We start from the raw sequence: 14,818 nt of genomic DNA on the forward strand, positions 1-14,818 counted from the left end.
TCTACAGCTTTTATATAGACAATCTCTGTCAAGCTGCCTACCAGATGTCGTTCTGTCAAGGTGCCAATTGTTCCCATTAGGCTCACAGTTTCTGGATTACCATTTTGCCCTAGACAGTAAGATGGAGCGAGGTGAAAAAAAAAAAGAAGTTTAAACAAACCTGACCAGTGAAAGAATTTTACACCCAAAAATCTGAGACTAAATTTGAACATGAATAAAAATGTGCATGAACTCTAAGCAGTGCGAATGCCTGAGGCGTAAAATGTAACAACAGTACCAAAATAAAATTTTCAGTGTAACACATATCAATTTCTAAGATTTGGGTGTAGGTCAAAAAGCGTTGAGATCAACATAAAACCCTTCGTCAAGATCCCGATCGGCACGGTTCAGGTTATGGGTGCTGTAAAGTTGTCTTCTGTGGGCAAATAGCACCTGCCTCTGATTGGGCATTTCTCATAGTTTACAACCCAACAGGATCAACTCCGTTCTGCCTGATAACGAGAATGTTTCCGGTAAGATTTATCTATAGCGAAATTTGAATTTTTGATGAAGAAAATCGGATCTTAGGATGAGCACATGTTTTATTAATGAAATCCATTGGTTAACACCTATTTGGGTACGTTAGTACAGTTTTATAAGGTTGCTTTAACAAATCTAGGAAATACCATCTACAATCAGGAAATCCACCTAAAATTTAGGAATTCATTTCTTAAATCGTAAGATTGTAGAAAATAAACTTGTTTTTCTGTAAAATAACTGCACCAGAACTGGAACTTGTCGCTTTTTCATCCGTTAATGCTTGATGGGGTGAACCTTTAGAATCATGATCACGTTCTGATCTTGAAATTTTATGATTGATTGTTCACAGTAGTTTTAAATCATCCGACAGTTCCAATTTATTTTTTAATATTTTGTGATTCAGAAACTAGTGGGGCTACAGTTTCTTTTTTAGTCTCTCTGTTTTTTTTTAAACTGATTCATTTTGTCTTTTTTTCTTCGTTTGTCTCTCTGTATGTTCAAAGTTTTCAAAGATAATATAAAAAATTATGAGTTGTAATGAAAAAAAACAGGAAAAGATGGTAGGATGGAAAAAAAATCCGATAGAGAGAAAGATAAATTACAAATATATCTTTCTCTCTATCGGAATTTTTTTCCATCCTACCATCTTTTCCTGTTTTTTTTTCATTACAACTCATAATTTTTTATATTCTATTTCTGCATTTTTACTCTCTGTATATTTTTGATTGGATTTCTTCTCCTTTATGCTACTTCAACCTATTCCTCCAACCTTAACTTCTTACAATACATCTGCGCCTCTTTTCTCTTTCTCTCTTCCTTTCTCTCCGTACCATTATCCATTTCTCTGTTTCTAATTTTCTAAAATGAGCTTGATGATTTGAAAAAAAAAAACCAAAAAGAGGAACAACAGAAAAAAAAACCATTTATTAAAATGTCAATTCAAATAATAAACAAGGAGAAAATAACCAAAATGTCAAAAACGACACAAAAATGTCAAAAATGTCAAAAATGTCAAAAATGTCAAAAATGTCAAAAATGTCAAAAACGACACAAAAATGTCAAAAATGTCAAAAATGTCAAAAATGTCAAAAATGTCAAAAATGTCAGAAATGTCAAAAATGTCAAAAATGTCAAAAATGTCAAAAATGTCAAAAATGTCAAAAATGTCAAAAATGTCAAAAATGTCAAAAATGTCAAAAATATCAAAAATGTCATAAATGCCGAAAATGTCGAAAATGTCAAAAATGTCTAAAATGTCCAAAATGTCAAAAATGTCAATAATGTCAAACATGTCAAACATGTCAAAAATGTCGAATATGTCCAAAATATCAAAAATGTCAAAAATGTCGAAAATGACAAAAATGACAAAAATGGCAAAAATGACAAAAATGACGAAAATGACAAAAATGACAAAAATGACAAAAATGACAAAAATGACAAAAATGACAAAAATGACAAAAATGACAAAAATGACAAAAATGACAAAAATGACAAAAATGACAAAAATGACAAAAATGACAAAAATGACAAAAATGACAAAAATGACAAAAATGACAAAAATGACAAAAATGACAAAAATGACAAAAATGACAAAAATGACAAAAATGACAAAAATGACAAAAATGACAAAAATGACAAAAATGACAAAAATGACAAAAATGACAAAAATGACAAAAATGACAAAAATGACAAAAATGACAAAAATGACAAAAATGACAAAAATGACAAAAATGACAAAAATGACAAAAATGACAAAAATGACAAAAATGACAAAAATGACAAAAATGACAAAAATGACAAAAATGACAAAAATGACAAAAATGACAAAAATGACAAAAATGACAAAAATGACAAAAATGACAAAAATGACAAAAATGACAAAAATGACAAAAATGACAAAAATGACAAAAATGACAAAAATGACAAAAATGACAAAAACGACAAAAATGACAAAAATGACAAAAATGACAAAAATGACAAAAATGACAAAAATGACAAAAATGACAAAAATGACAAAAATGACAAAAATGACAAAAATGACAAAAATGACAAAAATGACAAAAATGACAAAAATGACAAAAATGACAAAAATGACAAAAATGACAAAAATGACAAAAATGACAAAAATGACAAAAATGACAAAAATGACAAAAATGACAAAAATGACAAAAATGACAAAAATGACAAAAATGACAAAAATGACAAAAATGACAAAAATGACAAAAATGACAAAAATGACAAAAATGACAAAAATGACAAAAATGACAAAAATGACAAAAATGACAAAAATGACAAAAATGACAAAAATGACAAAAATGACAAAAATGACAAAAATGACAAAAATGACAAAAATGACAAAAATGACAAAAATGACAAAAATGACAAAAATGACAAAAATGACAAAAATGACAAAAATGACAAAAATGACAAAAATGACAAAAATGACAAAAATGACAAAAATGACAAAAATGACAAAAATGACAAAAATGACAAAAATGACAAAAATGACAAAAATGACAAAAATGACAAAAATGACAAAAATGACAAAAATGACAAAAATGACAAAAATGACAAAAATGACAAAAATGACAAAAATGACAAAAATGACAAAAATGACAAAAATGACAAAAATGACAAAAATGACAAAAATGACAAAAATGACAAAAATGACAAAAATGACAAAAATGACAAAAATGACAAAAATGACAAAAATGACAAAAATGACAAAAATGACAAAAATGACAAAAATGACAAAAATGACAAAAATGACAAAAATGACAAAAATGACAAAAATGACAAAAATGACAAAAATGCCAAAAATGCCAAAAATGTCAAAAATGACAAAAATGACAAAAATGACAAAAATGACAAAAATGACAAAAATGACAAAAATGACAAAAATGACAAAAATGACAAAAATGACAAAAATGACAAAAATGACAAAAATGACAAAAATGACAAAAATGACAAAAATGACAAAAATGACAAAAATGACAAAAATGACAAAAATGACAAAAATGACAAAAATGACAAAAATGACAAAAATGACAAAAATGACAAAAATGACAAAAATGACAAAAATGACAAAAATGACAAAAATGACAAAAATGACAAAAATGACAAAAATGACAAAAATGACAAAAATGACAAAAATGACAAAAATGACAAAAATGACAAAAATGACAAAAATGACAAAAATGACAAAAATGACAAAAATGACAAAAATGACAAAAATGACAAAAATGACAAAAATGACAAAAATGACAAAAATGACAAAAATGACAAAAATGACAAAAATGACAAAAATGACAAAAATGACAAAAATGACAAAAATGACAAAAATGACAAAAATGACAAAAATGACAATGACACCAATGACAAAAATGTCAAAAATGACAAAAATGACAAAAATGACAAAAATGACAAAAATGACAAAAATGACAAAAATGACAAAAATGACAAAAATGACAAAAATGTCAAAAATGACAAAAATGACAAAAATGACAAAAATGACAAAAATGACAAAAATGACAAAAATGACAAAAATGACAAAAATGACAAAAATGACAAAAATGACAAAAATGTCAAAAATGGCAGAAATGACAATAAATGACAAAAATGTCAAAAAGTTAAAAATTTTTGTTTTTTTTTGTTTATTTTATAGAGGCCTTAAAATGTCAAAAATGTCAAAAATGCCGGAAATGTCAATTTCAATTTTTTTAAATAAATTAAATGTCATAAATGTAGTAACTTTTTCATAAGAGAGAAAATTTTAAAAAGTTTCATAATATTTAAAAGTGTCAAAATATCCAAAAAAGTCAAAGGTACCAAAAACGTAAAAAAATGTCAAAAGGTCAATGATTTTTTTTCCAAATTTGCGTCAGAAGTTCTAGATATACGTTGATTGCATCTTACCATCCCATCAGTTAACCGATACCGACCGCAGTGATAAATATGAAAGATGTTCTATCCAACCCTTTTTAAATTTGTGAGCTATGAGACAAGATTCTTCATTACATTACTACAAGTTTTTTCTTCTGAAAGTTGGATCGAATGACAACCGTTATATTATGAAATTTCAAAGGGACATTGAACCCTTTTACTACTTATCATCTTTTAGGAAAAAATCAGCCGTAACTTCAGATTTCGAAGAATTCGTTACAAGGGTCCAATTTTTCGAAGATAACAAATTAACTGAGAATCCGAAGATTCCAGTTCCTTCCAAAAGAAGCTGGATGAAACCCAGACGCTTCTCAGCACCACTTTCAGACGAATCACTAAAATTCACACCGCCTGCTAGACAACGTGATTAGAATATTTTTTTTTTTTGCCAAAATCTTCCGCGGCTTCTTCTGACCGGACGATATGCTAATTTTTCCATTCATTATATTACGAAATTTTCGGCGAACCGCTTTAACCATTCGGATTTCCTCGCTTCTAAACCGGTTCCATCTTGCACGTGTGACAAATTGCAGAGAATTTTTTCGATGTTTTTTTTTCTTTTGTTCCAATTTCTAAGGCCGTTATTCAAATTCGAAAAAGGTGGTCTTTTTAAGATAAAAAATTGTTATTTATTTACAAAAAAAAAAAAATAACTTTAGATCCGTTTTGTTGATGTGAGGTTTCTGCTTTTTTCTGTCTTCTTCAACTACACACTTCGGGAGGAGAAATCCGATGACCTTTCCAGGATTCACAGATGGCTCGCGAAAAATGTTGGACAAAATGACTAAAAACTTTCCCGACTCCGATTATCTGTCTGTGGATTCCGGCTGGTTTTGGTGATTCGCGATGGGGTTGTGACTGTTTGATATGCAATTTTTTTTTCCTGCTTATTCTAGGTTAAAGCTAAAGCGAACTAGGGCAGCAAAACTGAAGGTGTCGTTTTGGTTTTAGATTCCTCTGTTGGGAATTGCGCTCCTCCTAACCCAAGAACAGCAGCTTCTTCAGTTTCTTCAGCTTGAAGAAGGCTTGCGGATCCTGAGGATTGAAGGTGTCGTCGACTTCCGCCTCGTACAGGTCACCTCCCCCGAGCAGCGATTCGTCGTTGACGGCTGGCATCGCGGACACCAGAGCCAGCGCTAGCACGAACAGGGCGATCGTCTGGAAGGAAAAAGAGTGTTCGGAAATTAAATGTAGTTCCATATATATTGCTAAAAAATTTTAATTAATATAAATTTAAGAATAGTTAAGTGCAAATGAACATCTTAAAATTAGTTAATTTTTTTCAAATTTTCGACATTCGAATTCTGGAATTTAAAACTAGAATCTAAAAAGGACATATTTTTTCATTTTCATCATTTTTATGAGAAATATGTACTTGGATTTCGGCCGGTATTGCCCGGCTGTTTGGTTGAAAATTTGAAAATCCAATGTTTTTGCCAGCTTTTTGCTTACTTTAGCGTTTATAAACCGAGAACAAGGTTTAATTTATAAAATAAAACTTGCAAATTAGGCAAAGTAATGAGTGATGTAATGATAAATTTAAACTGATTTAATTCATTCAAATAATTCGAAAATTCTATATTTACAGTTAAAATACTTTATCCGTTTTGAACAATAAAAAAACAAATAACTAAAAATAACTATATTAAACATTGGTGAATAAATATTCAAAACTCTTAATTTAAATAGTTGGTAGAATACTGAGCTTAAGTTATGAAATTATTACAGCAGATTTGTGAATGGTCAGTGTCAGACAGCCAATATCAGTCGACTTTTTTTGATACTGCTTTGCCAATGCCAATATTACCAAGTTGAATGAACAACATTATGCATGCTATGATTTTCTCTTCCTACGAGCAAAGATTGCATTTTTGAACTGTTGTATTAGGATGAGATGAAAGATATGTAGAAAATGAATGAAGTTTTTAAATAAACAAAATAAAATGAAAGATGAATTCGGCAACACTGAAGAAAACTGAAATAAAATAAATTCCTATGGTCTTATATTTTGGCAACACTAGGCAAAACAAACAACCCAAAGTCAGTCATTGATCTATTCTTGTGAATGACAGACATGACTTAGTGAATCTCTGACTTGAGATTCGTAAGAATCGTTAAATCACGACAATGGCGTATTTGGTAGAATAAGCACAAAGAGCGCAGATTGTTAAAGCTGCTGCTTCGATTATTTGTTTATGATTAAGCCACCGATGAAGAAATGGATTGACTGAGGGAGCGCAGATTTCAAGCTTGTGCTACGAAAAAAAAATTTCGTATCCCGCCACCGGTAAAAAGACGAATAGGCTTAGGAAGTGCAGATTTTTAACCCTTTCCTTCCCATGATAGCACAGGTGATCCACAAATTTGCACAGCGCGCATTTGAACTGGGCGCTTTGCATCAAAACCATTTTCTCAGAAAATCGCTAATGTTTACTCGGCAGATCAAGAATTGCGCAAAAGTCGGATTTTTTCAAATTTAAATCAAGTAGTTAGTTATTTGATGCTCAATAATTTGACAAATTTTCATAATAATTCTCAAATAAAAAAAAACTGACGTGTAGAGGGTTGCTTATGCAAGCGGAATCAAATGATAGTTTACTTTGATTTTAACTAAAATATGTAAATTTTCGAATAAGTAAAGTGGATCACCGGTGATACATTGGGAACAAAACGATTTTTTTGGTGGTGAGATTTTTATCAATACTCATGAAACCATAGCATAGCAAAGGGTGACTACACACATCTTGCATTGGCTGATACTCTGATACACATGGTATAACTAACAGTGAAAACCAGCAGAAGATGCCAAAATGAGAATCTGGATTAAATTCTCATTTCAAATGTTGATTTTGATTTCAAAGTAGTCGAAGATTACTACAGTACTGTAGCTGAATTCAAAGGAATCTTCGACTACTTTGAAATCATAGTTTCATTCAGCTAAGAGGTTCTTCAAAGGTTGATTTTGAAGATTAGTGTGGTACCATAGTGCACACCGCGATAAGTCAATGTAATCATGGAAGGGAAAATCCGAAACAGTAAAATAACTCTTTAGGTGCAGATAACTCATACAATCCATAAAGCTGTTTCAGATAGGAACGGGAAGGGTGCAATTGAGGGAATCCTACATGGCAAATAGGATTGATTAATGATATAATGAATGAAACATGAAACAATCTCACCAAAGTTCCTCGTCAAGAGTGTTGAATCTTTTAACATTTTCCAATCTAAGAAATCCAATTTCCCCCTTAGCTCGAGGGACAAAATATTCATAAGGCAATTTGTATAAGCTTGTTGTCAAATAAGTTTGGCTGTTTGAGTTTTTTTCACAACTACTCCACAGGGAAAGGTCACTTCTCTATCACTGGCACTAAGACAACATAATCTTTCTATCCCAAATCCCAGACTGACCACTTTTTGTAACAGAAAAATCCGGCACTCCGAGCGCAAATTTACAGTTATATTTAGCATTGAAATCGTGGGATTCAACAAGACCAAATTTATACATCAAGAACTTGTTTTTTTTAAAAACAATCACTTCAGGCTTATTCAATGAAAAACGAAATCCCAGTGCCGACACGAACAACAACACCGCAATCAAGCAAGGTTCTTTCGACTCCATGAGGCAAATAAACCTCTCCGAAAGACCATGTCCTTACACTTGGAGCACTTATCTCGGTGGCCATCCATGCTGAACTAGATTGAAAAACGAAAATTATTGGAATTATTAGAAGAGCGAAAAAAACGCGTGCGGTGTCAATCAGACATCGCCAACTTCCTTTAATCAATACTCATGAAAACATTTCGTCAAAAGTTTTTCCAAAGCTGTTCGGGTCAACATGACCAGAGCGCAAATTCAAAGCATCTTAATCATCATTCCAATATACTGAATAACTGAGATTTTATAGACACCAAGTATTTTTATGAAAATAATAATCAAATTAACGAGACAAAACTAACATTTAAATATGTTTATAAAAACGGATTATTGAATAATAAGATAAAACGAAGCAAAGCCAAAACTGAATGCTTTCTTTTCAAGTAAGATTTTTTTCAACCGGAAAAACTAGGACAGAGGTCAAAATTTTCAAATTTATCCATTTTTTGGATATATGTATTCTTGGCAAATACAAAAATAAAAGAAATACTCCAAAACTGCAAATCTGTCAGAAATTATAAGCAACTAGCTGACCCGGTAAACTTCGTTTACCTTTTACTTAATATTATAGCGCCAGCACTAAATTTTACTTCGGAAGTCCGGACTTCCGATCCCGAACTTACTTCCGAACTTTTGACAGTTGTGTTTAAAAAAATAACAGTGTATGATATGCGACGTTGCCACAAATAAATTTGTATCCACCAGAGTATCTCTACATACATTAAGCATGCCACAGACTACACAACATTGGTACAAATGCGATGAAATTCGATGAAATTTTGTCGCAGTGAACACGATTTGCATCGTGTATGGCACTGCTTGTATGAGCGCCCAAACGGTTTGAGTAAAATCGGTCGGGATCGAAATATTTTGTACAAACCACCCTCTGTCGGGGTGGAAATGTTTTTTTTGTGGTGCTGTTGCTGTTTTCGCCAACAATCGTTTGTGTTCGCGTGAAATATACTCTTACGGATAAGAATGATATACACAAACGATTCAAATGAATTTCTGGCAACGTTGATTTATGTGAATTTGAAAACAGAAAATTTCTTGGCGCACGCTTAAATAAAACGACTCAATATGTTTTGGTCGGAAGTCAGCCATGATGCCTGTTCACCAACGACGTTTATAAATTTTTATCTAAACGCACAATAAATCGAAAGAAAATGGTGAACTTCATCTACCCGTTCTAAACTTCTATTGCTCGTGAATCAATTATCATGAAAATCGTCTTAAAATTGTTCTAGTTGTGTTCCATATCAAGTTGATTTTGTATGGGAACCCTCCTTCCATGAAAGGTGAGATTCTCGAAACGACTATACAAACCATCTCTGACCCGAAAAACTGTCGATTACCAAATTTCACTTCATTCCGACCACCCTTTATACGTTATGGTGTTACAAAGAAAATGCCTCCATTTTTATGTATAAGATTAAAAATAGTTTGTTTTTTTGGGACTTTTTTATTCGAAATAACGTGGTAGAACAAATATCTTAAACTAGAATAAATTACCTACACAACGAATCTAAAATCATCACATCTAAAATCATCACAACGAATCTAAAATCTAAAATCATCAACATTTGCGGCCTCGAAAAAAAAACAAACAAACTACAGGTCAAATTTCCACGAAACGGATATTTAACGAACATCATTGAAAGGTTGCCAAAACCACAGAAAAATTTATAATTTCACAGAATTTCGAGCAAATTTTTATCACAGAACATAAAATTTTGGTGATATTCACAGATTTCACAGGTTTTTGAAGCTGTTTCAGAAAGGAGAGTTTTAGGTATGCGGGATCCTACATGGCAAGTAGGACTTGTTAATGTAATAACAACGATATGTTCCATAAATTCCTATAAATTAAACAATCTCACCGAATTCAGCTCATTCTTCCTACCTCCTCAAAGTACCATTCAAATGTATGCAATGATGGAGCCTCATAGTATCTTCAACCAATTGGTCAAAGATTCTGACTTCAGCCTCTTAGAAAATTGTGAAATCCCATTTTTAAAACTATAAATGTTTTGTCAACAAAAATTTTGAATTTCTCACTTTGCTTCGGAAAAACATGCTAAAATTGGTATTTTGCCATTCGATTTTTCTTAAGTGAAATGTAAAAAAGACTCTAAATGAATTTTCAAAGAAATTTATGCTGTTCCTAAAACAGAATTTTTGGGTAAAATCACAGAAAGTCAGATTTTTTTTTTACAAAAACACAGAAATATTTTTGGCAATCTTGCAGCATTGGAGGATTCAGTATGAATCGTTTTAATTATTTGAAAACCACAATGCACTATTAGTATCAACTTTCCTAAGCATAAAAAGCCTTCAATAGTGAAGAATTGAAAACCACAATTCAGTCTTTAAAAATTCAAATTCTTAGAATAAATTCCATCACATAATTTTATGTTTAGTTTACAATATACAATTTAAAATCTACACCTACTAGAAAAACTGAAATCTATACTTTTGTGATCTGGGAAATTTATGTTTCAGGATGTATTAATGAGTTTGAAAAATATGACGCTCCTGTGGTGAGAACTGATTTTAGCAATAAGCATTTAGTTTTTTTTTTTTTCATTTCTATCAGCTCTTATTTCCGGATAGCTTTTGACATTTTTTATTTTCTATAACAAAGTTGTTAAACATATTAATATCATTACTATAAAATATTTTATCAGTGGTGTCAGAAACAGTTATAATTTTATCTGATCAATTTTCTAAAAATTGAAGAACAATTTTTTTTAAAACATTGTATATCTTGAACTAGAATTTATAAGAAAAACTAAATCTTTGATTGGATTGTATCCCATTTACCCGAAAACCATTGCCCAGAATGATTTTTTCCCAGAATGACAAATACCCGAAATCAAACCCCAGAATGAACCATTTCCCAGAAAAAAATTCCCCAGAATGCACCATTTACCAGAATTTTTTTTCCCAGAATGGACCATTTCCCAGAATTTTTTTCCCCAGAATGGATAATTTACCAGAATGGCACAAATCCCAGATTTTTCCCCTAGTATTTTAATTTTTTTTTTTTTTTTTTTTACGACTTTGAAATTTTCCAACTAAATTTATTTTAGAACCAATATTGTGCTTTGTTTATGGTTTGGGTACTTTGATTGATTCAATGCTTACCATGGCCCTTTAAAAAACCGTTTTGGTATCCGACTCCTCACGCTGCGCGTTCGAACTTGAAAGACGTTTTGTCCTTCACGCTGTCGCGTGGCGGACGGGGCTAAAGGATCACCCCTAGCTTTCACGCAGACCTAGGAAGCCCCGGCAGACCTAGACCAATGTCTTAGGGCCGCCGCTTCCGACGGCGGGTCGGCGGCCTCCTCGGATTTGGGAGCTTCGGCGGCTTTGTGCCGCCTCGGCCCCTTCATCCTCGTTGGTTGCGGCTTTGCCGCAAAAGAATAAACTTATGAAACCCCATTTTTTTGTAACAATTCCTTTTTTTTTAAATATTTTCTAGTAAGGATAAATGTTTTCATTTTTCTGGGAAATGGTACTTCTAGCAAAAAAAATTCTGGTACATGGTTCATTCTGGTGAAAAAATTTCTGGGAAATGGTACATTCTGGCGAAAATTTTTCTGGGGAATGGTTCGTCTGGGGAAAAAAATTCTGGGGAATGGTTCTTTCTGGCGATTGGAATTCTGGGGATTTTTCATTCTGGGCAATGGTTTTCGGGTAAATGGAGTACAACCCTTTGATTAAATAGAGGGTAGTCCATAGATTCGATATCAGTTTTTATTTTTTGTGTAGGTTTGTGAGTTCATCATGACTTGTTAGTTTAAAAACTTCTGGACGCCATATCACCAAAACTATAGGTGATCTGACAAAAGATTCGCATTCAAGACGCCAAAATCTACGAACCATATAGAAAATTCAATGTATTCATCCTTTTTTGTTACGTTTTGCTTTTTCCTAATACATAATTATTCACAAAAAAAATCTAAAATGTATATTTGCTGCCGCAAGAATGTCAATGGAATTTTGTCTGAACGGCCGTGAAATGTTTATGAAGCAAAATATAATGAAATATAACACAATCATGAAATATGTATAACACAAAGCAAAAAAATTGTTTTTTGAAGTGCACAGAATTTAAGAACTGATTTAAACAAACTTGGGGGTGCTGATTCCAAATATGCAATTGTTTTTTTTTTTTTTGTAGCAGCTCTGAGCTCTGTACTTTTTTGGCAAAACTCTAGAAGATTACAAAGATTTGTAAATAAAAGAATGAATTCAATGATAAACTTTTCAGAAAATTGCGAGTAATTTGACTTCTGAAAAAATAAAAGTAATAGAAATTTTCTTACTGTTTTTATTTTTACATACTGATTTTTTTTATCAATTTAGCAAAATTAGGTAATTTTGACGAAATTTGTAAGAAATTTAAACCCAAATCGAATCTTTGTTATTTCTAAAACCATAAGTCCCATCGTTTTTTAGTCTTCAACAAAGTTCTTAAAAGAGTTAAAATCTTTAATATCAAATATTTTCTTCAGTGATGTCAGTAATAATTGTAATGCTTTCTATTTAAATGTCTAAAATTTGCGAATTTTAATATTTTTAAAGCTATATATCTTTGAACTTATAATATCTAGGCTCAATCTGAATCCTTGATTGAATTGAAGATACCCAGCAGACATTTTTGAAGGTATATTTCTTAACAACTTTGTTCTACATTTCATATATATTACAGGATGATCGTATGAAACTCGAAAACACAGCATTTACCTACCAAAATGGAGGCAACATAGATACATATTTTCAAATTCTGGCTGAAGCGATAAGAATATACGAATTGGAGGATATTCGACACCTTATTCATACATACTGAGAGAATGCAAGAGAGCACAATTTTTTCTCTCAACGCATGCGAACCGTTGCCAGCGACAATATTTGCTGCTTCTGTCATTGGACAATTCATGCAAATACACTATCTGAATTTTAGTAATCTGTTTGCACTGCTGGTCGCAGAGAGAACAACAAAGCTGTTCTCTCACTTGACCCACGCGGGAGAAAAATAAAATGAACGAAATCGCCTTCAAAATCCGCAAACATGGTGGACTTTTAATGATATCCTATTTGAACCATTTAATACGACTCCAAGTATCGATTTTTACGACCTTTTTCTTGCGATTGTTGGAATTACGTTTCGCAGTAACGTTTTAAATGACTTGAGTTACCATTTTTAATGCGATTTTATGTTTGCTGGGATACAAAAGAAATTCCAAATTAGTTTTTGTTTTTCATGTAAGTTTGTTGGTTCACCAGATCTCAATGATCGATTTTACTCAAAACAGATCAATTTCAAAATTTCTACAAGCCATATCACTTAAACAAGAGCTGATAGACAAAATCTGGCAAATGATTCGGATTCAGGACGCCAGAATCTTTCAAAACAGTTTTCAAAACATAGGCACGAAAAATGATGCTCCTTAGTCTGATTGTAAGGAGAAGATGTGTCACTACAACATTAATCTAAATTAAGCCATTGACCTTAGTTCAATATTTGTAAGTGATTTGATATTATTTCAAACCGAAGCTTGAAAATGTTGTTCAAAACAGTTGAATCTTCAATTCAGTTGATTGGCTTAAGAAACCAAGGCCCTTATGCTTTTCTAAGCAATGCATTTTCGCCAACAAGTGAGACTAAACTGTCCCCTTTTGTGAACATTTTTAAAACATCAATGGAACTTTAATCATTCACGATCCTCATTTGTTTGTAGAATGATTTGCTCACTAAACTTTTCTTTAACATTGGCGAATTCTAAATAGATCTGACAGTTCGTTGAGATTCACCGATACACTTTTTTCATTATCTTGAATAAATCAATAATGGATGTTTCCCAGACTGCATATGTTTTTTTCACTATTGTATCACACTTTTTACAAGATATTACACTTGTACGCAACGTACCACAATGAAGAATTTCATGTTTGATGTTTCTTTGGATTGTTCAACAAACCACTGGAAGTTGACAGTTGAAAAGTTATCCTCAGCACCGCCGGATCAAGACTAGTACCAATCGAGGGGCGCCGAATTTCTTTTATAGAGAGCAATTTGAAATTAAGCTGCCTGAATGCACCATAATGCAGATTGCGATCCAACAGACTCCTTCGGTCTCACGAACTTGGTGACAGTTTAGTCATCCTCCATTGGCTGAACATGGGCATCGGCTAAGGTGACAACACACCAAACACTCCTATCTGCATCTTCGAAAATCAAAGAACAAAAAAAATCTTCATTACAACCAACGGAGAAAGACAGAGAAAGAGAGAAGAAATGAAACCGTAAAGATCAACCCCCAACCCCCGGGCAAATAAAATTGAACGGCTTATCGTTGTTGTCGTCGCGGTGTACCCATTTGTAATAAAAACGAATATTTGCGCTCTGGTCCACCGAAAACGTCATATCACCTACTTCACGAATGCACTGCCGTCCTTCCACCGAAATTACTCTACAAAACCGCTAGAAAAACAAAACTTCGTCCCGTCCTCCGATCAAGCAACGTGTGGTGTAGGTCGCGAACGAGCCGGGCGCGAGCAAAAACCGTTAATACACAGAAAAAAAATCTGAATCCTTAACAACACTGAAATTGGAAACCCTTAATATTACATGACGTAGAACGCGATTTATTAATGTAATTTTACATATCAAAATAAAGTTGAATCCTTAACAGC

General features: G+C 32.2%; 1 protein-coding gene across 1 annotated transcript; it reads right to left on the bottom strand.

Annotated features, from left to right (window-relative positions):
- Nucleotides 1-5,096: 5,096 nt before the first annotated feature.
- LOC129757860 (uncharacterized) lies at nucleotides 5,097-14,188 on the bottom strand. The gene is made up of 2 exons (XM_055755211.1): nucleotides 14,055-14,188; nucleotides 5,097-5,619 (listed from the first exon to the last, which is right to left on the bottom strand). The coding sequence occupies exons 1-2, from the start codon at nucleotides 14,070-14,072 to the stop codon at nucleotides 5,440-5,442; spliced, it is 198 nt and encodes a 65-aa protein (XP_055611186.1). The 5' UTR covers nucleotides 14,073-14,188; the 3' UTR covers nucleotides 5,097-5,439.
- Between the last annotated feature and the right edge of the window lie 630 nt (nucleotides 14,189-14,818).

The sequence above is a fragment of the Uranotaenia lowii genome, chromosome 3, assembly GCF_029784155.1.
Source record: "Uranotaenia lowii strain MFRU-FL chromosome 3, ASM2978415v1, whole genome shotgun sequence".
NCBI lineage: Eukaryota > Metazoa > Arthropoda > Insecta > Diptera > Culicidae > Uranotaenia > Uranotaenia lowii.